This window comes from Bacillus rossius, chromosome 3 (assembly GCF_032445375.1).
Source record: "Bacillus rossius redtenbacheri isolate Brsri chromosome 3, Brsri_v3, whole genome shotgun sequence".
NCBI lineage: Eukaryota > Metazoa > Arthropoda > Insecta > Phasmatodea > Bacillidae > Bacillus > Bacillus rossius.
The window spans coordinates 17,946,088-17,973,420 of record NC_086332.1 but is presented as its reverse complement, the minus strand read 5'-3'; the positions used below and the strand labels follow the sequence as shown (position 1 = coordinate 17,973,420).

Sequence of the window (27,333 nt, the reverse complement as noted above, 5' to 3'; positions counted from 1 at the left end):
AGTGTAAATCGCCCTTTAGTAACCAAATCATAGAGCAAATAAAATTTCCAAAAATAATTTAAAATTATAATAAAATTAGAAAAAAAAAACGTGTAGAAATACCAAATTTCCGGCACAACTAACACATCATAGAAATGCCACAGCTGTTAGCCTTAATGAAAATGCAAGATAGTTTTCCTTCATTTTAGATTTAAGTATTTTATGGGAACTACTACTGTCTTAAACTTTGTGTGTTTCTTAGTCTACTTGGTACCAAAAATTGTTAGTTACAATTTTTCAAAGTAGTATATTAAGAAATCAAATAACATATATAAAATATATTAATCGGTAGCATTTTGAACTATATTTGTTTGCCTCAAATAATAATTGTGTAAGTCAGCCTAAAAAAATTGTGATGAATTCAATCTTTCTTCAGCAGAGGCAAACAAACAACCGCAAATAGTTTTTTTTAAATAAATAATGTGTTCATGCTTTAGGAAAATATCAATTAAATTAACTCTCTTGTTTTGGTAGCATTTATTTAACAAATTATTTTAAAATCAACTTTAAATGTGTTGTCCTAAACAAAATAATAACTTGTAGAACAAGATAATCATCTTCCTTAATACTGCCACCTGCAACACAAAATTAATTTTGTTATATATAAACAAGAACTTTTAAATTACCACAAAATTTTAATAACCAAGAATGATGACATTCATTCTAAAAAATGTTTCAAACTTTACAAACAGCCAATGATTGGTGGGGTGACAAGGTCCCAGAAGAGACATATGCCAGCATGCACATCCATGACTCTGCAGCATTAGCAAATTTTGTCAAATTAACAGCAGCAGAACTGGACATGTGTGAGCTTGTAGATATGTACATTACTAACATGAAGCTAATTGCAACCATATGAAACAGGCTGTGCAACATAACAGAATTTTCATATCCAATTTTTCCAAAAATTAGTAATAAAAAAATTGTTTATATATATTTACTATGTTAATAGGATTTAAAATTTTATAATGCACTTTGACAAAGCATTCCTGTGGACAATTGGTCAGCAATTCAGTTAACTTTATTTAATTTATTGTTGTTTAAACATAGCCTTATTGTTCACCCTGTTATTATCAGCTTGCATAATTAAAAACATTTTGTGCTTTTTTTTCCAGTAGACAAACAATAATAATGTTCTCTGAAAGAACAATGTTTTAAAAATATACTGATTACATTTCATTGACAACAAGGTAGATCTAGTTCCGGACTACCAATTGTCTGGGTGAAAGTTTCATGCAACATCCATCCTAATCATTCCTGATCTTGCCTTTTGTGTTACAGCTTGAAACATTTAGCTGAAAAAATTACATGATACAGTAAGTCCTCGGTTTACGTCGGGGTTACGTTCCTGAAAACCGCGACGTAAATAGAAACGACGCAAAATGAGCCATGTTTCATGCCACCGGCCGGCCACGGCCCAAGGTCGGCCGGAAGCGCTGGCATACAGACGTGACAACGGGCAATTTTATCAGCAAATGACAACCGACAGCGTGGGAAACAAGTCCAACTAGTACTTCTCAGCTTTATAGAATGGTTATTTAACCAGCTGCTTTAATACCTTTATTGATTGAAATATAAAAACAGATATATAGTACATACTGTACGTAATATAAACGCATAATGCATTCAAAGTGTAAGGATACAAAGTGGTTTAGCGCTACACAGATTTTACTTTGAGTCATTCGCGGGAGAAAACAACCGTTTTCTTTAGGAGGCTGGTAAGAACAAAGTCAAAAGAAATGCATACATACAATAAAAGTACTATAAGTATGACAAACATTGAGAGAACTTGATTTAAAATAATCACATGAAGTAATAAACACCTAAAAGAGGTTATACAATAGCGCGGCGCAATTCTTACAATTTACGTACGGGAATAAATCTAATAAAAATCAATGTAAAATATTTTTCATGAGAAACACTACTTTAAATTTACGTCGCAAACAATATAAATTATATCATTTTACGTAACATTTTAAATGAAAAAGCTCTGAATACACTACACATAGCGACTGAAGTGCCAAGGAGTTGGACGAAAAGGGGTAGGAGAAAATGCTGTGTCGTTGCGGGAAGTAGATAACACTTCTACGTGCGAGATACGTGGGTGGCCGAGCGGGCGGGCTGGTAATATTGCATCACCGCGCGGAGAGCAGGAAGCGTTCCTCATGATGTATGATAAGATAAGGCGGTGAACGTGTAGCTTACGCTACATAGCATAAATTAACTCCCGAAGGAAACAAAGAATTATAAACGAATTATATACGGTGTTTTGGTTAAAATAAAGATTTACTGTCATTGTAAACGACGTTATTGTGAATCGGCGACAACTTAAATTGAAACATGAGTACTCAAACATTAGCGACGTTAATCCGAAACGACGTAAATCGGTACGACGTAAATAGAGGACTTACTGTACCTAGTCTTGCTGCAGACTTTACAAAACATTGCACAGTTTTAATGCCCACTCAATACTTTGACCCTGTCCATCACTCATTTTTTAACTAGTGTAGCCTCTCAATTAACAGAGTTAATGTGGACCACAGTAACCTCGGATAAGCAAAATCTTGAATAACACAGATAAAATAGAAAAAGTCTTGGTTTTCACTCGGCATAATGGTATCATTATTCGGGGTGATATCCACCATATCTCGCAGATTAGAGGTTTTGTTTTGTTTGTGTACAGTATGTTGCATGTGAAGGCAATGTACTCACAGCTTAAGGACCTTGTCCTTGCCCCCGGAGGCGACCCGAGCCCCGTCCGGCGACCAGTCCACGGCAAACACCTCGTCCGCATGGCCCGGCAAGTCTAGTTCCAGCTTTTTCGTTTTCATACTCCACACTGTTGGTCAACATTTCTCTCATCAATACTTCAGCACACATATTTTGCACATATTTTGACATCAGCATTAGAGGTTGTGAAATCATCCTCCAAGATGAGTTATTAATTAAAATATATAGTGATGGTATTTTCGATACTTCGATACCTCGATACTTGACGATATCGCAAAGTATCGAGTATCGAAACTGTAAGTTCGATACATTTTTTCGATACCGAAATGCCTGTTCATTTGTATTGAATTAAGTTTTGAGTCGCCACTGTACAAAATACAACTACAGTAGAACCTCGATGATACGTTCCCGTTTCATACATTTTCCCGTGTCATACGCTGATTAATTTTGGTCCCGCCGAAAGTACTATATTTACAATGGTTTATTTTCCCGGAACATACACTTATAAAAGCATTAATTTCCGGTTTCATACTTTTTTACGAAGCGGAAAAGACCTAAAATTCACAAATTTTTTTTATATATATTCTCCTCCTGATAAATTGTGTTTTAATTTATGATTTTATTTTGAAAAACGTTCATTGTTTACCTTTGCAAACGTAAGAAAATAACTTTATCGCACCATAGATATGGATAGTATCAGGAAGACTGTGCACTTCGCTAGTAGCATCTATGGCCAGCACCAAGCGAGACTAGAGGCACAAACTAGCAATGATTATGAAAATGGTGCACGAGCTTTACCAAGGCACGGATCTCATATTTTGTGCATTCATTAATCTTTGAACTGAATATACCCGTTTGTTATTGTTTTCTTACGATCGGATTGTTTTGTATTTTACGTTTCTCAAGTTAAAATTTTATTGAAAATTGTTCTGTTGCATAAATTTGTTTGTAAAATGAAACAAACAAGCAAAAATTTCTGATTTTCTTTTTACAATAAAGAAAGGACTACAAACATTTTGTAAGGCCACCGTTTCTCATGTCAGCTTTACTTGATTATGGACTGTATTTTACATTTCTGGTGGTTTTATTATATGTATATATAATGATGAATTCATATTTTTCATTAATATAATGCAATTATTTACATTATGTATTTAAGTTTAATCTGACATTGTGCTGGTATGATAGATTAAATTTATATAGTTTAAAACTAATTTATGTTATTTGTAATAATTGTTAATTAATGGGAAAATATTTTTCCCTGGAGTATCGAACTGAAAAAAACAATACAGAATTGAGTATCGAAAGTGTGGTATCGTCCCACCTCTAATAATATATTTAGGACTTTTATTTATATCCTGGAAGTAGTTAAGGTAACAAGTGCCTTCTATGCCTTGGTTCAATGTGTAAGAACAGGGTGCAGCCTTAAAGTTAGCAACAAACATTAACACACTAGTGCTAAATATAGAAAATGCTTCAAGCTAAGTGCAAGGCAAAGCACTGCCAGTTCAACTGAGTTCCCTACATCACATGCAGGCGTAAAGCAAGGAAATAAAACGGGATTGCACAGGAAAACTACACAAATTTTTTTATTTACTTTATTCAGATTTATGTCTCATTGAAACCAATTATCATTTGAGAGAAAAATGCAGCACACAAATCAGAGATATTCGGGAAGGAATTCAACATGGGCCGAAATGTAGCAGGAGTAATTTCATGAAACCACGGAAAAAACTGAAATCAGGAAGTCCTCACTGGGATTCAAACCCGGGTCTTCCATGATTTGAGTCCAGTGTCTTACAACACTAGTACACCCCCCACAGTCCGTAATGCCCACAAGTGCAGCGTCTTGGATCAATACTTCCATAGTGATCATTACTTTACAAAAGTTAAATCCAGACTATGTACCTAACCATACAGGATGCAAATATTGATCAGAAGTAAAATAAAACTTCACTTTTCTTTTTCCTCAGTTTCCAGTGATCATACATACACTGCACGACTACTAAACAGCATGCAGCCCTTTTTATTTTCCCCCTGTAGTAATTTATGTTGTCGATCTTATGCAGCATGGTAATTCAATGCTGCATCATACTGCAACGGGAGACAAGGCTTATGTACCTTTGAGGGTGGAGTCAGCGGAGCCGGACACTAGCAGGCGGGAGTCGGCCGACCACGCAACCTGGTAGACAGCCTGGACGTGACCCCGAAGTGCGGCCAGAAACCTGCACACACAAGACCAGCCGCTGCAGGACCAGGGCAGTGAAGGCAGAATACAGTTATCTCATACAACCACCGGACAAAAATTACAGGTACGTGTTCTTAATTGTGTTGCATGTTTCCCAAGATGGCAATCTGTCACATCATTTAAATCGTTGAAGCAATTTTGGAGTCACTATTGCGAAGAAATTTGCAGCACAGTATGATAGCTGGGGCAGAAGGTTGGAAGAGAGAGAAGCAGAATGGGTGACGACTGACGAGACAATGAACCTTTACAATATTTTCTGCAATATTTTATACTCCAGCTTATGAAATGCCTTTCTTTGTACTTATGTGTGTGTTATGTGGATTCCTGAATATATATGCCTCACTTCCTTTTTCATAAATTTTCTTACCCTAAATTTGGCTATATTTGACATTTAGAAGTTATTTTGTTTCTAGTTTTGATTTTAATAACTTTAGTCAACTAGTAAGTTAAATCTGGCACTGTAATAAACATATTTTACAACAACTTTGAAAATATACATTGCATAATGTTATGACTGAGGAGTACATAAATTTGTGCATCAACTAACCACGGCTACGGGACAACTTAGATGTAAAAATTATTGTTGGCAATGCCTGCAGATCCAGGTGGTGCTACTAGTAAAACAGTACAACAGGTTCCTTTCAACATACATAGTCATTCTATATACGTGATGATTATGCCTTACATTACTTAATATGTTCACAGTTACTAAGTGAATCCAAACAGATCAGAAGTGTTTCAAATATTGTTTCTCTATAAAAAAAAAAAAGGGACATTAAATATTTTATGTACTAAAAGTTTAAACTGTTTACCTATTCTGATTACACACAGTACTGAGGGGTTCCATGCCTCTTAGCATTTTTATGATAATTTGCATTTTCTTTAATTGTATTTGTATTTTGGTAATAACAATAATACACTTAATTAATAGGGTTAATGGTAACTTGTTTAGTTTATATAATTTGAGTTTTGTTTTAAACCTTTTATTGCTGAAAAAAGTGTGTGCAAAAGAAAGGCTGGATCTAAGGGAAGCTACGCTCTATGCTGAGTGTCTGTTTCTGGTATAGGCCACGTTGAGGCGGGGTAGTTGAGTGCAGCACGGCAGAGCAGCGTGTAGCATCAGCTCCACAGGACTCTTGTGTCGGAACTCTGTGGAGCAACTGTGCCGAGAGAGCACGAAATAACTGGGCATGTGCACACAGTCACGGGCTACCTTGAATGCAAAATTTGCGGCAGTACCTGACTGTACAATGCTGCACCTCACAGAAAGCTACCAAGAGGAACCAGCCGCCCGCCTGCCATAACTTGATTAAGTACAAGTCTGGTCGATCTGCAGGCCCCTTTTGATTAATGAACTCATTTTATCTGCAAAAAAACACTTTGGTGGCGCACAATATCTGGTTTCTGTCAAGAGCTTTTTAAAAACTATAAATTTATGCGGGTCACCAACACATTTTTGGTGTAGGCCCTTGACAAATTTTGCATCTGTGTCTTAGAAACCCCTAAGGCCTTTGAACTGGCAAAGGAAATTTATAGGACTTATTTTCACTGCAAAATGGCTATGAATTTTGGACCACGATATTCACATTGTTTGGTTTAGCCAATCTGCAAGTGGAAATGCTAGCCAGTTTTCATCTACTGTGCAGAAATCGCTTGCGTGAATATCAAGCGCAACAAAGTTTGATCTATACTAGCTCAAAGATATTTTTTGTAAATTTTGTAAGAATGCTAAACTGTTCCATTATTATGCCGTCGTAATTGACTTAGACAGTAGCGAGGTTGCCAACATTTAGAAAGACCTCAATGAATAAACTGAACAAGCTTATATGATTTAAAAATCACCAAAAACTTGATGCAGGTAGTGTACGAGGGTTGCTGCATTTCCGCTGAAGAAGATTGTATGGTTACTTGTGCTGTGGCCTCACGCAAACAAATCATTTCCTGGCAGTAGTGTTTGCAATATTTTGGTTTGGCTACAAATAATATCTTGTGTGACCTATAATTTTTTTCTGTGACGTGAAGGCCTATCTCTTACAGACTTGATAATTGACACAAATAATTATTTGTAAACTGACGTGCGACGTGTCGCACGTCTATAATCACGAAGCCGTCAGCCCCTTCCTTCCTAAACACGTGTGCGCGCCGCCGCCACTGACGGCCGCGACAGCTGTCACCGTCCGGCCAACACCGCGTCGCCCGTTGCCAAGGCGACCGCGCCGCGTCTGGGTTGCCATGGTAACCAGGCAAGTGCGCGCGCACACTCCTACCGGCCGCCACCCCTCGCCTACCCCTCTCTCGCCAGGCCAGCCGAGTGCGCGCGCAGCTTCCCCCCCCTCCTCACCCAGCACCGCCTACTGGCCGCCACCCCTCGCCTACCGACAAGAGCCCTGACAGGCTTGTACCTCCCCCGCGCTGAGGGGCTGCGCCCCAGTGATGATCAAGCGGCGGCGGCGGCGGGAAGAGTGCCGGCACAGGACTCAAGCAAACAAGTAAAAAAAAAAATTTAAAAAAAGGGAGTCAGTCGGTGCCCTCGAGGCACCACTGGCTGCCGAGCCTCGCTCACCGCGCCATCACCGGCAGCCAAGCCTGCCAGCCAAGAGCAGAAGACAGGCAACCGAGTCCGCGAGTTAGTGTGTATCGGGAGGCTGTAGGTACCAACCGCGAGTGTGCGAAATAAAACTCGTACCGCATATCGGAGAGTGTTCTTTCGGGGTAAGGGCGAACCTCGGGGACCTATCCGCCAGCCAGCCAGTCCGCCAGCCAGCCAGCCAGCCAGCCGCCCGTCAGCCAGCCAGTCCGCCCGCCAGCCAGCCAGCCAGCCAGCCAGCCAGCCAACCGCCCGCCTGCCAGCCAGCCAGCAAGCAGGTCAGCCCTACTACTGGGAGACCGCAGAGCCAAACCAGCCGCAGCCCGTAAGTAGGCATCAGAGAGGGACACTGGGAGCCACTTTCAGGGCATCCCAAGGTGGGGGAGAATCCTACCTACCCCTCTTAGGAACCTCCAGCCAGAAGTTACTCGTGCCAGTCAGGCCGCTCCCTTCTTATTCAGGCAGCACAGTAAAGATTGGACGCAGGGAGGGGACTCACTCCAGCAAGAAGCAACCCTCACCTCGTGACAATTAGTGGCACCTAACGTGGGGCCACTCCCTTCTCACTCAGGCAGCGAACTAAAAGATTGACGCTTAAGGCCATTCTGGTAAAACCAGAGAGGAGCCAACACGCGACAAAACTTATATAATAACATGTAAATAACATAAGTAATACCGTGTTTTATCGCATAATCGTCGCACATTTCATACTAAAATCAAGTTTTACAAGTAGGGGTGCGAAATTTATGCAAAAAAAAATTTTTTTTGTTAGGTAAAGTTATTCATAAAAACAAAACCCATTCATGGAAAGTACATTTATTTTAAAAGTGGAGTATATAAAAGCAAGCCGAACAATTTAAATTAATAACTCATGCAACAAAAACATTTCTTCAACTTTAAATAGAAAAACAAAATGTGAATGTGAGCCTGAACTAACGCGTAACTATCGTCGTACACACACTTACGAGTATGTGTGGGCCATCAAATGTAGTTAGCTCGGCAGATGACATGGAGCGCGCGTTGCATGCAATCGGGGAGATATCGATATTCGACTATGTGTGCGCGCTATATACGGGAAGCAACATAACCAAACATGAATGATGCCAACTAGCACTGGCTACATTTTTATAAGCGGTACACCGCGGCGTCGCAGACGAACAGATAAAGGTTATAATGTTCCAAAATGTCTTTAAAAGAAAATTTACACATCAGACAACTTCGTATTTCCATTAATTAAATAAGTGGTAATATCCGAATAAATATTAGATTTCTACTTTAAAACACATAGTTTTATAAGGAAAAGATACCTACACAAAGCGCTCGGAATCTAATAGGGGGACCAAAAACATCATGCGACGTTTACGCAAGAGTTTTTTTTGTCCAAATTATGACGCCCTAAAAAATAGGTGCAACGATTATGCACGTGGGGCGATTAAGTGATAAAACAGGGTAATACTATATGTATTTATTTAGTGATCATTAATGGATATTTGATGGAATGATGAATGTATGGATGATGTATGATTGATGGAATAATATATGGATGATTAATGGATGGATGATGGTTGCATGGATGATGATTGCATGGATGAATGGATTATTGATGGGATGATGGATGGTTGAATGAATGGATGGATGATTGATGGACAATTGATGGGATGAATTGATGGATGGATTATTGATGGGATGGATTGATGGATGATGATGATGATGATGATGATGATGATGATGATGACTACCAACTGTGCTTACAATACTCACAAATTTGTGATATTTGTTTTAAAGCTCCACTCACCTACCTGTGCGGCCATCCCACAACTTCACTGACTTGTCAAACGATGCAGATGCAATCACCCGCATGTCGGGGGAGAACTTCACATCGTTCACTAGCTGCTGGTGACCCGTCATGCGAGCTGAAAAACACCAGTAAATAACTAATGGACTCATAAATGCACAAACAATTTATTATGTAAATAGGGATGTAACTTTATACTTAAGATTTTGATTAGGTGAAGATGATGTTCTAATCAATCCAGACAAGTCCCATCAGGAAGTTGATTACAGTCATACTGAGTAAACTAAGACTGGTGATTCAGTGTGGTTTGCCAAATACTTCTGCACTATGGAAGCAAAGAAACAGCAAAACACTCAGTCCTGAGCCAAATAAAATAATTTTCCCAGACAAAAGACATCTCGTCTCCAGGAACATTCAGTTAACAGTAAAAGAAGACTATAATATTGGAGAAGCCAACTAATATTCTGAAATTACTGTTGTAGAGCAAGTGAAGAATAAATTTCCCTTGTTATATTTCAGGAGAGTTATGCAACTGAATAACCCTAAAAACTATTTTACGGTTTTTAAGTTATTTATGTTTTTTTTTACAAAACTATTCTTTTTCCATGCTCCCCATAAATCACATCACAAACTCAACTGAGCTTGATACAGAAGAGGGCAACTGACCAATAAGCTTCTTGCTGACTTCAGGAGTCCAGAGGAAGAGTGTGAAGTCATCAGATCCTGATACCAACCGCTCCTCCCCCAACTGCCGCACTGCGCTGTGCCGCTCCTGGGCCAGTCTCTGTAGCGCTGCCTCTGGGGGGAAAATTAACCAAAGTACATACTGATATACATGCATACATTGGTGTGTCCACATGTGAGCATTCACCCTATGGCTCGAGCTACGTTTGTTCACCATATGACATACCAATAAATTAGATTTTGTGGTGTATTACGTAGTTTGAGATTCTAAATAACACAATTTACTATTAATGATGTCAAAGTTGATTCCCTGATCTTCTTTTTCACGATTATGTGTCGAATGTATCAAAATCAAGGGGCCACGATTCCAGGTTTTATTTTGAGGGATTAAGAGGGCGGTAAATTTTACACCTCAACATGTTAATTCCAATAATTATTTTCCAAATTAGTGAAAATCATTTTTAGTTGTTTACAATGTTTTTTTAAATTGAAGAATACATATAGCTTCGTAAGAAGCAACACCAGCATCTGAACTGATGAAATGTCTATTTTATCTCTCTAGTAACTATAATACACTACTGCATAGTGGAGTATCATGATATAATAATTTATATTATAGTAATATATTTAAAGATAGGTCAATATCACATTTTATTAACTAACTCGATACGTATGTACTTTAACTGATAAATGATATCAAATTTAAAAGGACTCCGAAAAAATCACAAAACAATGTAGCATTGCAGAACCCTGCCCTCCTAATTAAATAATTTTTCTTTTAAACTTCTTTTTTGTATATGTAAGCAATAATAAGTCAATGTTTTTTGAATGATGTATAAATTTTGAAACAGTATAATCAGACGTTATGATGTTATTTTGCACATGCTAGGGGTTTTAAGAAGGTATTTTGTGTTTTAACAGACATTTTCTATCATTAGTAATTTTTATGTAATTATTCACAAAGAAGCTGCTGTTCTAGATTTTTGCTTGTTTAGGCCTACTTTTTCAGGATATTTCTAAATGATTTTAATGTTGTAAAGTAATTTGTATTATGATTGCTGTTCTTAAATTTTATTAACGTATTGTAATATAATTATAAATCACAGGACTGTGTCTGGGCTGGTGTGATGGTTAGAAAGAGAGGCATGAGAGGCCTGTAAGTGTAAGTGAGAAAGGAACAGTGCTTCCCCGCCAACCGAGATAAAGACGGTAATTTCCCCTCTGTGTGGGAACTGTGTGATAACTGCTGTCTCACGGTGTGGGAGAGAGAACAAGAATGGAAGTCCCCGATTTCGATGTAAAATTGAAAAGAGATAGATCAGGGGAAGCCCAGAGTTCTGTGTGTACAAGGTTTTTTTATGTATTGTAACTTGTTCTGTGATTGGCTTGTATCTGTAAGCGTGAATGAAGAGTGCGTGTGATTGGTCGGTGAGGTCATGTGACGTTTACTCCCTGCGTGGAGAAGAGTGTGGCAGGACTTCACCAGTCTGTCGATCGCTGACAGGCGAGGTCGCGTTTCGGCGGCTCGCTGTTTTTCGTTGGGTACGGCCCTGTTCGAGGTTGCACCATCTTCGTGTACTTGCAGTAAAACATTACTGAAGGACTTAATCGACGTTATTATTTTATTATTAAATCTCATCAAGCGAACTGAGGGCAGTTTTCGACGGGCAGATATATGTGTGAAACGAGTGAATGAAACATTGGGTTCAATTTGTCTATGCATTCTAGTTGAAAAAATAAAACAACGAAAATAGACGCTTTAAATCTTTTTATTTTCTTTGTAACGAACCGTTACAATAAGGACTGAAGGTTTGATTAGATTTAAAATTGTAAAATAATTTATTTAATCATAATTTTTTTATAGAAGTTTAGTTTATATATTATTTACGTTATTTTTGGATTAGGACTGTTGTAATATTGGGGCTATGTTGTATCTTAAATGTAATTTTCATACTGCTAACTATGTTGAGCAATGTAAAAATACAGTAATTGATTTGACCTTTAACTTTGTTAAAAAGACTTGATACTTGGACAGAAAAGCTAGTTGTCTCTTGAATCTCAGCACATATAGCCATATCATTACAATACTTACTGATAAGAATATCACTGTTATTTTTCTATTGTGTACAACCTATCAAATTTTAATTTTCCCTGACCTTAACATGATCTACACTTCTACTATGACAGCAACATTAAGCCATTTTACCATACACTGCTAAAGTTGCAAATTGTATATTCCACAGTAAGAAAAAGAAAGACTGATATCTATCTGGAATCTGGTATCATTCAAGCTAAATATTTTTACTACGGATAAACTAATAAAATTCTCAGAAATTTTACCTGAGTAGTTAAAGTAGACCACATTATTAATTCCTAAAGAAGTCATAAAAGAAATTTTATGTATTAATGTCCATCTACAATGCTTTAAGGCTGTTTATTTAGCACTTCAGGGAACACTTTTGACACTAAAAGAAATTGTTTATATCCCGAATATGTAAATATTAGGGATGGCTTTGTAAAATGCTTGAACCCATGAATACCTTGTATGTATTTGAAATATTTGAGATTCAAGAAATAAAATTCTAAGAATAATATTGAAGGAAAAGTAGTAAAGTTAAAAAAATTCAACACTCACAAGTTTGTAGTTATCTTGGTCTAATTTTTTTTATTCGTTGTATTTACCATCACCTGGCACATATTCAGACGCCTTGAAAAATGTAATTGTGAATTAAGAATTGTTTGAAGCTGACACTGCTTAGGCAATATCTAATATTGTGCCACCAATGATGGGACCGTAATAAAATTATGTTGTGTGTGTTTGAACATAATACCATGAAAAAGGATACACCCCACATAACCTGTAGTAGGTAATTAAAGAAATACAAGTAAACAAAAATACTTTGTTCAAAATATCATATATAAATATACGATCATTAATATATGTAACATAATAAAAAGTTATTCATTGTCCTAAGAATCGCAATACACTGAACATTACTAAAAACCCAGAAGTAGAAGATCGCACCAAAATGACCAGACGACTTGCCCTCACAAAACTTCCTCGAGAGGAGCATCGAGAACATGACCTGATTGACCTGATAGCATCTTGCTCCCGAGAGTAAAGCAGCGATCTGCCATGCTGCTTCCGGCAAGTAAAATTAACCACGAGAGTTTAAAGGCCAAGATGAGACTGCAAATAAGACATACTCACATGCACCCACTCATACCAACAAGCATTTGCACGTACATACACACACACATACACTCTGGCTGGTTTATTTTTAGATTTCCCCCTCCTCCGCTGCAAGCCAGAGCATCAGCAAGCCTCCTCACCGCTAGCTCCGGCTGGGTAGGCGGCAGACGAAGCATAAAGGCGCTGTTTATGGAGCTTCACACATACTGCTGAGATATTATAATTAAATAAATTTATACTTTCTCGTGGAGTTATTTTTTTCAAAACCAATATAGGCTAGTTATTTACGCACATACTCAACTACACAGTACAATGTATTTTTTTTTACCAATGTAAAAAAAAATTGCATAAAGCTCACACTACATTTTTTTAAACTAAAAATAGGCATAACATGTGCATCTTCACAATGGTAAATACAGTACCTATCATGATTCTGTTACACAAGATATTGTACAACTGATAAGTAATTATAATTAAATAATAAAACTGCAAAATATATTGATTCTGGAAACTTAGTGAAACAAACTATTAAAGGGTTGAATGTTTCAACACCCTAGTTATATTTTTAATTTCTTGTACATTACCATATTTACTCACATAATCGTCGCAGCAATTTTACCAAATTTTATGACAACAAAGTGAGGTGCGACTATTACGTGAGGAAAAATTAAAAACAAATATTTTTTAAGTAAAATTTTTTAGGAAATCGCTTGAAAGTGCTAAATTAAAGAAGTTAATATCTAGGTACATGGTAGATGAACTTGTGTTATTGAAGTTGTCTTTTTGTTTTCGCCAGTCACGAACAAGTTTTTCACTTACTGAAAATTCTCTTTCCGCGACCCGATTTCCATGCTCTTCTGCAAATGCGATTACATGCAACTTGAAAGCGGCAGTATACGAATTGTATTTACTATTTTTTACCCATATTCTCACAAAATGAACTTTCTCAAACTCTGCAATTACCGGTACTTTCCACTCCAATGGCATCACAGCATCTTATCTTCCACAAACATTCCTTCCTTCCACACGGCCAATTAGGACATGCCGCTCAATGTTGGACCAATGATAAGCGCCACACGCCACGTGAAAGCAGACTGTTCCATTGTGTTTACGGCTGTTCCGATCGCGCCACACGCCACATGAAAGCAGGCTGTTCCATTGTGTTTACGGCTGTTCCATTCACTCCTCAGTCGCAGTCAACAAATTAGGGTGCGACACTTATGGGGAGAATCTTAAATACCAAATTCTTTACCTCGAACAATGGGTGCGACGATTATTTGAGTAAATACTGTATTTTATGTTTGACTCTTGATACATGCCTATATTTAGATTCAAGGGTTAAATTTGTGGTACTCTTTGGGATTTAAATTAGAGTTTTGGATTCAATAAAATAGGGATTCAGCTCATCACTTATTTTCACATTATTAAACTTTGTATAGTTTCTAATCTCATTAAACCATCAACACTAGATGATGCATTATATCTTATGTAAAATTAAAAAGTAAGTGGAGAGGCAAAAATTTTTCCCCTATCTCTAATGTGAGAAGTGAAAAGACCAAGGAAACTTGAGGCGTATGAATGAATTCACTCACTGTCTGTTACACCTGCAGTCTTGCTTGGTGATACCGGGTCAAATGGGCCAGTGCGCAGTACATAATCTGTACTGAGCGCAAGAGTGTTGACCCAGTGGGCGTGGCCTTCAAGCGTGCGACACAAAACACCCTGCAATGAGTTCATGACTATGTGAAGTGCACAGGTATTCCACTTTAAACAATTAGCAAGTTCTTATGTAGTAAGAAAATTAATTTATGTAGCTACATTTCAAAGATGAACACATTGCTATCAATGCCTAAAACTAAGCATATTTGTAAAATACTTGAAAACAGGAATGTTATGCTAATTATAAAAACTTGTCAGGAATTTGGGTTTTTTTTTTTTTTTTGTTGGTTAAATCTATACATACATATGACAGGTGTGCAAAGACCATCTTTTCAGAGCTGAGTGCATCTGAAGGCTTTGCAGCAAAACAAAAACTGAACCCTACAACGGGTATCACAGCTAGTTACTAATATTCTTTTAAATGTGTGATTTTTGATCATCTATTATTATCTATAATTGCAATAATACATATTTACAAACATATTTTTAAAATGCACTTAGAAATATATGTACTTATTAGAGAAAACATTTTATTGTTTTATTTTAAGTCCAATTTCATTTTTAAAATAGCAGATTTCTGTGTTATTGTTTTATTTTTATGAGAGCTGTTTTGTAATTCTTACTCCACCAATATAGAAGTAACATTAATATGATGCATTTTTACAGTAAAATAATTTGTATTAAATTGATCTAAATGAGATACACTAAGAACATTAAAAATAAATTAGCAAGCATTAGTAGTTTAAAAGTGATCCAATAAAACAAATTTTTAATTTAATTAATTTTTCTGATCCATGCACTTTAGTACAATTTTTTTGTACAGAAATTACATTTATTTGAATATCAAATATTAAAAGTTTGCTTTTTTATGGGTTGAATTAAGTTAAAGTTTTGGTTACAAGCAACTTAATTCCTTGATATAACTTTCATTTCGGTGCGATATGGTCTATTATCTTGTATTCTGCTGTCATGCTGTGTTTTAACATGCTTTTGCGTGTTATTTCAGTTTAATCACATCAACCATATGAACTTGTCCCTGTTAGTGTTTGTTATTGACTGCAATTGAAGACATAAGTTGAACAGGCAAATACAGCATAGTCTTAAGCATGAACTCCTGAGAGCTCACTGCACGAGAGAGTTACTCACATCTGCCGCCCGCCACACCTTGATGGTGCGGTCCTGCGAGCCAGTGTAAATCAGACCACCGCCACCCCACTTGACAGCCGTCACGCTGGCCGTGTGCCCCGCCAGGGCGAAGAGCGTGTGGCCCAGGACGACGTCCCACACACGGACGTCACAATCTTTAGAGGCGCTGGCCAGCCGACGGCACGCTGGGTCACTGGGGCCCACAACGCCAGCACTCTTTCATTAGTTTCCTTTATGCATGCAGAGTAACAAGACCTACCATCTTCCAAAGGAAAAAAATTTTAAAACCGTCTTTCAGAACCTTTGGCGTTTACTTTTTGACTTATGCAGATACTTTTTTACCAAATTAAATAAGTTGTTTCCATTTCATTGGTTTCAATTTAGTACTTGTGATGTCACTTTCGGGTTTGAGTACGTACTTCAAACAAATTGGGACACGGCCTAGTTAAATTCACAACTATTTTACCAAACCAGCGGTTATGTGAATCACAGTGAAAGTATGTACCTAATCGAACCAGTGCTACATCTAATGTCCCAGGTGATTTAACCTGCAGTAAATGACAGTGATGGGTCACAAATTAGTGATGTACCGATATAATTGTTTTAGTATCTGCACCTGCAGAAATTCCAACTTGCTGGATTTCCGATACAATTATTTACAACCTATACTTGAAAAAACTGATACACATGAAAAAAGTAAAATTTCAGTTCTCAAATGTCACCCATCTTTTCTATTTACCTGTTTATGATTCCATAGGCATCTTTTACTCAAATTTTTTTGTAACTTAAAGCTATAACTGAATGTTTTGTATGTAAATTAGTCAAAGGCATTATGTGTATTATCCTATATACAAGTTTTATGCTGTAAAAAACCCTTTTTTTGTCATCCACCAAAAATCCTTTTAACAGAAAGTTATTAAGGTGCAAACTTATGTACAAATAACGGTATTGAATTTCTGGAAAATTTGATATTGCTTATATGAAGTAATATATCAGTTTTATATCAGTATTGCCCATCACTACCTCAAGTAGTCCCAGCGGTGAGGACCCACCTGTGGTACGGCTCCCACGCTAACGCAGTCACCCACTGCTTGTGGCCCTTGAGCTCTCGACCCAGTTGCTTGCCCGAGTGAGGGTCCCACAGGAGAACTACACCCTTCTTGCAGCCGGACGCCAGTCGGTTTCCGTCTGGGGCCCACGCGATGCACAGCACCCAGTGTGTGTGCCCTGAGGAACACACCATCAGAGTATCCTGTGTTCAGCTATCTCTACTTTGACCCCAGGCGTAGGCGTCGGCATCGGCCCAGGGTAACCGTAGTCACCCACCGAGGATAAATTCCGTGGGATGACGTACCTGGTTAAGTTAACTTAACCAAGGAACTTAATTTTTTTATATCGAGAGACATTAAGCTATGAAGTTCAGCTGGAACTGTGTTGGTATGTATTGGAAATTGTTTTATCAGAAAGTAATCCAATAAGAATAAAAACTTTTGTAGAAACCAGAAACTTTTCCAATTAACGTACTTTTGATCAGAGAACGTAACTGTGATTGGTAACGTCTGTTAAGTTGTGATTATTTTTTAAACAATAAACAAAGGAAGTTTAAAAACCTTTAATTATTTTTAAAATAAAAACTTTATCAAATAACTCACATGGTTAAAAGACTTAACATTAAAACAATCTTCAAGTCATTACATAGAACATTCAATTTTAAAGTTTCTTGTCATTTTACTGGGTGTTTTGCCGGGCCAACCTGGAATGTAAAAACTTTTGAAAATTAGTAAGTATAATTTAAGATTGATACAGTTCAATCATACTAACAAAGAAAGGTAACAGCCAAAATTTTACAAAAAGTTCAACCACCCTTGAGATTTTGCAAGTGTCATAATTGTTCTGTCTGTACAAATAAAATTGCAAATAGCAGTTAATAATTTTACAAATTTAGTAATTTGCAATTATAATTTCTATTAATTATAATATGGAAATTCATTAGTAAATGTAAAATTATAATCTTTAAGCGGTTAATAACTGCATACATATATAACTATAACACATAACATAAATTAGCTATACTACACTGGATTTGAAGATGTATATGTAAGCAGGGCAGATAAAAAAATATACGCTACTCTTCTGTCATGTAAACAGGTGACTGGTGCTCCATATGTTAATAGTATATAAGAACTAATATGTACTCTTAAAAATTAAGGGCCACCATCGTCCATTACTGAAATGAATTCCTGAATCACTTCCTTGCGGGACTAGCACAGCACAACTTGTGAAACCATCAGCCTGTTTGCAACTGCACGAGGTGAGCTGATCCAAACGTGTGAATCGTCCGTCTCCCACGTACCTCGACACACGTGATGGGGAGTCTGCGTGTGCACGTCCCAGAAACGGACCGTCGTGTCTCCGGACCCGCTGGCTAGGTGCTTCCCGTCAGGGCTGAAGCTCACCGAGATCACTGCCTCCGCGTGTCCGGGCATGGAGCTGGGGAGCACACAGGTCTCGAGCACACTCTATCACTCACTTACACACACACACACACACAATCTGAACTCCCACTCTCATGTCAGCACAGCAAGGGCCAAATCTCTGAAAACAAAAATATGTTTCCAATGCCCTATAATTCACAATGTCAAATCAACATTAAAAAGGAATACTAGTTTTATTTTTTTTTTAAATTGAGCTTTTGGGTGTGAACTTATATGACCAATTGGGATATACTGACTATATTAACGCTATCACAAGCCAGCTTAGTGTTTCCTGGTATGAATTAAGATGACTGCCAGAATAACTGAGTTTAGAGACACACTGAAACGTATTCACTTTGTTTATTTATATTTGGTAATGCAGATGGAATAAAAAAAATCTTAAAACTTAAAAAAAGAACCATTTGTATAGTAACAAATAATAAAAAATCATCTCAGTGTATGCAAAAATTTAAAAAAAAAATCCAATTTTGAACTGACAAATGAATAGTTTAAGAAAAGTAACATTATTAACAATGGAAAAGTTTACCTTTTTTATTTTCACAAAAACCACCAAAATTTTAAAAAAATTGAGGATAGTAAACAATAACACCACGCGAATTGAGAAAGATCTAAATTACACTGGCATAATATTCTACAATTTATTGCAACACTATATAACTAAAAAAACTGTTTGCCAATATTTAAAAAAAAAAACCCTGAAGGAATTATTTAAACTAATAAAGATAAAGAAACAGAACTGTGTTAAATTGTTCTGATTTTAAAACATAGTAATTATTACTTATTTTATAATGTACTTTGTGATACTATACATCATTTACTTTATAAAAATGTGACCAAAACTGAATTCAGACTTTTGATGAGGCTTTTACTTGATCTACGATATGTAGTTACCAACCAATCATGCAACACTAATGTTTGGATGTGTCAATAGTGTGTGCTAGTTCTAATTTATTACTTATCTTCTGTCTAGTTTTATAGTTTTTTTTTAATATATGTATATAACTTTTCTTGTTGCTAGCTAGCAGCACCCAGTTTGCTGCCTGCCAAGATAGGCAATCTTGCTACTTCTGCTTAAGAAAAAGTTAGCTCATAATGACAGTAAGTTGTGCTATCGGCGCTATTTGAGACAAAACAACTAGGGATGGGTCACTCTTATCTTCAAATACCAACAAATTTTTAGTATTCAAAATATTTGCTATTCAAGAAAAAAATATTTTAAAAACATATTTAATGGAAGGAATTTCAGATATTCAAACACAAGCACTTGCGTGGTTGACAAGGACTACATTATTTATATCTACAGACGCTATCAAAGATATGTGTGCACTTGCCACCACAGGGTTGTTAGAACCCTTTTCTAGGCATGGAAAATATTTTCACTGACCACTAAATTATTTTTCACCAATAACTATCAAAAACTCACTTTCAAAATCACAACTCGTATGCATACCACGCTTCACTATTACAACAGGCAACTCCCAATTATTTTATCGACGTCGATAGCACTGAAGTCAAAGCATGTGGTCAAATGCTGCTATACTTACGACCAAAAAGAAATGGAAAATAACGTTTGTTACACTTAAACGAGGGTTGGAAAGGGGGAAGAAAGGATGTGTATGTGGAAGTGGTAAAAATCAAAATACGTCTCTGCTGTAAATTAAATTTTTAAGACTATATTCAATACATGCAGATCACATTTACAGTTACAGCCTTGATAATGTTTGCAAACTTAAAATTGTATTATTTTTAATTGTGGATTTTTAACAGTGTACATTCAATAATTTTCCTCTGAGCCTTTAATATCTCTCAATGGCTTTGACTACAGACAGTTTCATTAATTCAATGACATTATAAAAATTACAGAATGTGAAAAAAAGTACTATCCGTTTCATAACTTCAGGTTCAGCAGAGAACGCAGTCTTCGGTGTTACTACAGATGTTACAATGTGAAACCCAGGAGGGTGCAAGACTGTCTGTTACCTGGTACACCTGGTGACGGCCCGCACCCTGAACACAGCCTGCTCATGGTAGACTATCTCCACCACGTGTTCCGTGCCCAGACCCTCCTTCTCCACCACTGCCTTCAGCGACCCCGTCACTTCCGTCTCGTTCACGAAGAACGCAAACGGCACTGTTTCATCCTGACACAAACACACAATTACAAACACACATTTACAAAGCATTCTACCCCCACATCTTCAACACTTATCTGTTCCAACTTACTTCCAGAGTTAATTGAGTTAAAGAAAGCACTCTATCCTCTATAACTGGACGGTCTCCGGGTAAAAGGTAACAAGTCACATTTTGGTGATTTTTAGTTTATTCCAGCAATAAACTCTTAAGTATACTTAGAATATGTAATGCATTTTTAATCATTGGCAACTATGTTGGTAAATAAAAGAATATTGCAAGAAAAATTTAAGTATTTAAGTATTCAATTTTTAATTAAGAGTTTTTTGTTTCTCCTGCAAAAAGTGAATTCTCGACTTGTTACCTTTTACCCGGAGACCGTCCAACTGTATGTGTTCCAACTTACTACCTGAATTTCTTTAGTTAAAGAAAAATTTCTGTGGTATGCATACTACAAACACAGCAATACTAGGCTACTGGGTACAAGTAAGAGAGATTACAGCCTATTAACACACATCCTCCTTGAAACCAAGTAGCCTAAACATTTTCTTAAAAGAATAGAGGACAAAGTTTAAAAATTGTTGTAGACTTAACACAGACTTCACTGGCATTAATCCCTGCAATCTTTATTTTTCCAATTTTTCGTATGACAAGGCATAAATCATATCTTTCAAAGCTTTTCATAACTTGTTACAAACTGATATAAACCAACAGATTCCAGTATGTAAACATTGGAAGTAAATAACATAATTTTACACTGGCAACTACAACTGTGACAATAATCACACAAGGCTACAATTGTTGCTTCAACAATTGCCCAACATTATTTTACATTCCCTGACGAGCAAAAATAAAATTTAATACAGAAGCTGTATTCTAAGCTACGACAAAATGTTTGAGAATCCGAGATTGCCAAGTCTAGTATTTCAAATGTTTTGTAAAAACCCTACCTCAGTTACTAACCTTTTCCAAGAGTGCATTGCAAATCAATTGCATTTTATCAACGGTGATGTCCAGTGGCAAGTCGAGGAGACCGGTCCCAGCCACTTCCCCGCGGTCAGACTTGAACTTTGCAAGGACTCTGAATGGCTGCATTTCGTCACCCATTGTTCCTGGAACAATTACATGCACAAATGCCATATAAACTCTCAACTATTGCATCAACATGTGTGACAGCTATAACTTTCAGTGTTTAAATCTAGTATTAACATTTCATTACGCTGGAGGAAGATAAACGAAAAAAATTATAATTAATATTTTGCTGTTTTCTATGGACCTGCTTCGATACATAAAGTCCAGGAAGTTAAGTGCACTTATTTTAAAAAAGAAGTAGAGAAGGACCAAGCAAGTTTTTTTGTAAGACGATATGAGGTAAACAATGCACCAATAACTAAGCGGGCAAGAAGCGCTGCACTACACAGAACACATCACCACACTGGGCAAAGCTTGTGATGAGGTCACAAGAGTGTGTCCTGGGACGAGTGGTCGGCAGAGTCAACCCTCAAGTACATATGCCGTCTGGGGCTGGCCAGGTATGCAGCATGACAAGCAATACCTAGATGTGGGTAGCCTGCTTTTCATGCAGACCCCCTTCTGAGTTCTGGCTGAACTTCCCTTCAAAATTCATCAGTTGTAGTTGAGAGGTTGGCTGTGGCGGTCCAAAGTTGTGGAGAACTGTCATGTTGCTGCATTTCTCAGAAGGAAACTTACATAGATGTCTGCCTATATTTCAATGAACTGTCTTTATGATCACACAACTAATATAGAATTTTTTTCCCTCACGGACGAAACTTTCTTGTTTGGAGGTGTAATCACTGTTGAAGTTATTTAAGATTTTGACGTGAAACATCTTTCAGTTCGGTAAGTAGGGAGTCACTTGGTAAAACCGCATAAAACGAAAACATGTCGCCTCAGTGATGACTGTAGCTTTGTGAATACGTGCCAAGCGCTTATTCATTTATATATCGTTGGGTAGAGCAAAGTAGCCATTACTCACGGCCTCTGACTCATTCAGTTAGATAGTCAGGTAGAGAGGTGTATTGCTTGTGACATCAGTTGGGAATTTACCAGAACAGCGAATCGACGATGAACCGGACCTTGGTTGTGATATACTGTATACACAGAAAGAGATAACTATCATTAGGTGTTTTCCAGTTTGTTTCCTGTAATAATATGATGTCAGATGGATTATTGGTCAGGTAGTACTCTAACAGCCCTTGCTGCAGCGAAATAAATCAACGGTTCCACTGGAGTAGCTTTATACTTCAAAAGGGGTTGAAGTTGTTTTTGTATATGATGATGGAAAAGTAGCATTACTTGAGACCAAAGAGAAATTATTTCTTGGCATCTGCATTCAATTTGTTCAGTATTAGAGCCTCTTGAAGGTCAGGCGTATTTTCCACCACTTGATCTGGTCTGAATTGGGCATAATAATTGGCGAGGGTGGGGCGGCTGGTTGTCGGAAATGCAGAAGTGCTATGGCGTGGTCCCATCTCATGGCGGGGACCCAAAGGCATATCTCCACTCAGACCTGACGGATGGTATTTCCTCTTATTGGGCTGGGATAAGGATCTTGCATAAGAATATTCTTAAATATCAGTAACCTGTGGACAACTATATTGCAGTAAGACCTGCGTTGGAGCATCGGGAGTGGCTGGTTTCCCATTTTTGATTGGAAAAGTGGTGAGATAGCTCTGACTGCCTGGGCAAATGGGAGTCACAGGGTTGTTGTGAGATGGTAGTCCTGGAGGATGAAGTGGAGGTTACGAACGGCTATCAGTGTTTTAACCTCTTTTCCCTTGTTCCACACTCGGCACTTTTTATGATCGGTTGATATATTGGAACCTTTGAAATTTGGACAGCTTAACGGTGTAGTGTGACAGTCCAGTATGTTGTGGTGTTCTCCAAACCCTGCACAACGCAGTTGTGTTGATCGGCAGTTCTTCGCGGAATGACCAAAGCGTTGTCATTTTGAACAAAGGACTGACTGTACTTTAGGTTTGACAGAAAATACAGACTTGTAGATCAAAACTTTATCAGGAAGAAGTTGTTCCTTGAAAGTGAGAAATATTAATTTAGTAGGTACATGTGTTACCTCACCATCATGAAATACTTTTTTTGTCATATGTTTGACTTTGGATATTTCAAAAGGAATTTCTGTGCCATCTTGTATGTCCGCCTCTGTAAATTCCAAGGAAATGCCATACACCAAGCCCTGCCATTGTCATAAAAATGGGAATATTCCCACGGAGGTTGTGTGTTCACAGCATGTTTTGAGATACTAACTGATTCGTTGCAGATGCCGTTTTCATCGTAAATTTCAACCTATTTGGGCCCATCCTACGAATTTCAATATAAATTGTCATGCTGTGCAGTTTCTTGCTTAGTGAAATGGGGTTAATATTCCCTACATTTTTGGTTCATTCTTTCAACAAATACAATATATGGAGCTAAACTTGATCTGCCATACAGGGAAACTTGAGTTTGCAATACATCACGAGACCTCGAGTTTAGATCATGTTCATTATCAGGAAGTGGTTGCATCTGGTCTTGCTCAGATGATATTGTATGACTGTTGTTAACCGGATACACCTCAATATCCATGTCTACTCCAGAGTCCGCCATTGTACTGAGGGTACCAGACCTACAGCACTAGGTACCACTTGCCAGCACCGTGGTTTCCCGACGATAATTGATAGAATTATCCCTTATAAATAAAAATACTATTTAACACATAAGAATATGTTAAGGTACAAATGTACAGTACTAAATGTCACGAAGAAATAAAGGCATCAGACTCGCTATAGCTGTTCTCGAACACGTCCGAATTCGTTCGCGATTTCCGTTGAACTCCCTCAATAGTCATATATCCTTTTCCTTTCAACGCCCTGCTCACACTTGCAGAACCAGGGCCCTACGCCCTTTCCACTACCTTAAGCACTTCCATCCTAACCCTACTTGCAGTTACACCCCTGAATATTTGTACGATTTATTTGTGTTAAATATCAATGGTAAAATTAAACATGAAACACAAGAACTGTCACGTCTACTTACTGAAACCTTCAACACGTGCTTGTGTTTTTTTTTTATAGAAAATGCGGGGGGGAGGGGTCCATAGAAAGGCCTATTCTATTTACATTAATGCAGCACTACTGTGAAGCCACAACGTAGATATCTGGGATAAAAAATATTCTTGATGAGTGGTTGTTTTTCGGAGAAATTAGGTGTCTTCTAGGTTTTTATTCACATGGTTTCGAATTTTTGTTGATAAATAAAAATAATTTTTAATATGGATGGAACATTAAACATTAATAACTATCTCTCTCTTTTTTTTTTGCTCTCCTTTGAATTAAAATTAATAGTAAATAATAAAAGTGCTCTATTGTGCGATCTCGTAACCTTTCTAGCTAAAAATACATCAATTTAAATTTTGCACGTAGTCGCAGAAAAATCGGCGTTAAAAATTATATTAAATATAGGGATATTACAAATTCCTACATGGACAAATTTATTTTAAAATGGGCAGAACATTTTTTGTTTTAGTAAGTTATGTTGTTTTCGTTACTAGACCACCTAACTATAAATTTTTTTTTCCCTGAATTTTCATTGAAGATTCAAAAAGCATTTCCAAAATAAACTATTCATTCTTGTTGAAAATTAAAATATCTTTAAGATATGCACTTTGAAGTGCATATAGAAGTGTATACAGAATTTCACTTTAGGAAATAGTTAAGAGGATATAGAACTACTTTAACCACCATTTGCTTTAAAATTATTTCCATTTGTTGGTGGCAATAGATATATTTTAGGATTCAGGAAATGTATACATTCCTCCCCCCCCCCCCCCCCCCCCCCCCCCCCCGTCACCCAACCCAAAAAAAGCATATAGGGGCTATTTCCTACCTATATTCCGTTGCAAACTACTAAAAGAAATATGTTTTCAAAAAGAAATGGTTTTCACTATGACGTCGTCCCGACTACGGCCTCTAAGCCCGTGCTCCGCACCGCTAGTACCAAATCCCGTTTTCGGAGCGCACCCCTCGCCCAGCAAAAATGAGTCAGGCGAGCGCCTCGGGCGTGACCCCACTAGACTCAAATAAACTTCAGGACACGAAACCCCGGGGGCTCAAACCCATAAAAAAATTAAGGAACAAGACATTAGGACACAATTATTAATTCACAGGCATTAAACAAGTGCGTCGCAGCTACTCCGTGCGAGCACCGCACGCACGGAGTAGACAACGAATCTCATTACCAGTCACCGCGGCCACTGGCCTTAATTAAAGTGCCCGTGACAATGATCGAGTCAGATTAGGAGAAATCCAACTAAAACAGTTCATAGTAAGACAATATGTTAATAAATTTACAGTCGCCAACTTGATGCCACAATTCAAATAATTAAATACTGACGTCAACCCAAGTGTCTCCTCTGCTACTTCAGGCCGTTTGCCTCGTCAACGTCCTCCCTTGCGATACGAGTGCACCATCGGTGAAGTGCGACGGCCAGGGACGCACCCGCGTGCGCCCTAGCATGCCAGTGAGCTTCTTTAGTGTTACAAATAATTCTGCTTTATTTACTTTTCAAATGGTCGCGAGCCTCAATAAGTGTGTAAATAATGTAATCGTAATTTATTAATTCTTGTGTAAATATGCTTTTGATTAATGTCTCGCCAAGTTGTGTAAATAATCTTGTAACTTCTCTCAAATGTTTCGCAGTGCTAGTATGTAATCGCAGCCTGGCGCGTCGCGGGGTGGGGCCTCTCCCACGCTGGCCGATTTCTCCTCCCCTCCTCCGCGGCCCGCTGGCCTCGGCCCGCTGGCGGGCGGGGAAGGGCAGTAGTGTTCAGGGCTCGATAGCAGACAGACGTGCACGCCGCTCCGCGCTGCTCGCGAGGCGCGTCTCCTGAGCTCGTGACCAGTCGTACGTTCAAGTTCACGGGTTGTCGCGGCAGCTGAGCTGCATCCGTTGAATCGTCACCTAGCTGAGTTTACGAGTCTTACGAGTTACGTTACCAGTCGAACGTTCCAGAACGCGTACGCGCAGTTACGGACCACCGAACTTTCACCGTCATTACGAGACTTTTACGTAACGGACCGCGCACGTGTTGCGCTTCTTCGCGGAGCAACCTTAATCGGGGCCATTATTACGTGGGAAAATTCCCAATTCGTGTCGGGACATGTTAACGGACGGGACGGTCTTCCGGGAGTACGGTTCGCCGCGGGAAGGGCGCTTGTTCCGCGACGGATCCGCCAGGCTGCGGCAGGCTCTCAAGACGACAATAAAAGGGGCTCGTGGAATTGTCAATGCCGAGTTATCCCTGGAACTGCCTACCACTATTCCTCCTCACCTAACTCTTCCTCCAGGTCCCGCATTTCCCGGTCCTGGCCACGTTGGCCTGGACCCACACCTCACCGACGAGAGCAGTACGGGCATAACAGGACAATTACGTAAACGGGGAATCAGGGTCCTAAAGCCGAGGGACGTCAATACTATAAAACAGTTTTTAAGCCTTAAGCACCCAATTACCAGGTGATACCTTTTAATTGAGCACCTGGAACGTGTTTTTAGCTTATAATAGAGCAAATTAAGTTGATATAAGTTTATGGCGCCGACCCACAAAGGATGTG

At 38.1% G+C, this 27,333-nt stretch overlaps 1 protein-coding gene and 1 long non-coding RNA gene across 3 annotated transcripts; one reads left to right on the top strand and one right to left on the bottom strand.

The window, feature by feature from the left end:
* Window positions 1-501: 501 nt before the first annotated feature.
* On the bottom strand, window positions 502-24,878 carry LOC134530294 (notchless protein homolog 1). Of its 2 annotated transcripts, XM_063365014.1 has the most exons (12): window positions 24,760-24,878; window positions 21,670-21,818; window positions 20,557-20,717; window positions 18,435-18,571; window positions 17,134-17,308; window positions 16,082-16,274; window positions 14,869-14,998; window positions 10,066-10,197; window positions 9,400-9,517; window positions 4,891-4,994; window positions 2,752-2,878; window positions 502-614 (listed from the first exon to the last, which is right to left on the bottom strand). In XM_063365014.1, the coding sequence occupies exons 2-12, from the start codon at window positions 21,811-21,813 to the stop codon at window positions 602-604; spliced, it is 1,434 nt and encodes a 477-aa protein (XP_063221084.1). In that variant the 5' UTR covers window positions 21,814-21,818; window positions 24,760-24,878; the 3' UTR covers window positions 502-601. The 2 variants fall into 2 exon arrangements, with proteins under 2 accessions (XP_063221084.1, XP_063221085.1); XM_063365015.1 differs by lacking the exon at window positions 502-614 and having other exon boundaries at window positions 2,847-2,878; window positions 9,404-9,517; window positions 24,760-24,856.
* Window positions 902-9,518, top strand: LOC134530297 (uncharacterized). Its single transcript, XR_010074798.1, has 2 exons — window positions 902-7,929; window positions 9,390-9,518. It is a non-coding gene; the product is annotated as an uncharacterized LOC134530297 (long non-coding RNA).
* Window positions 24,879-27,333: the final 2,455 nt, after the last annotated feature.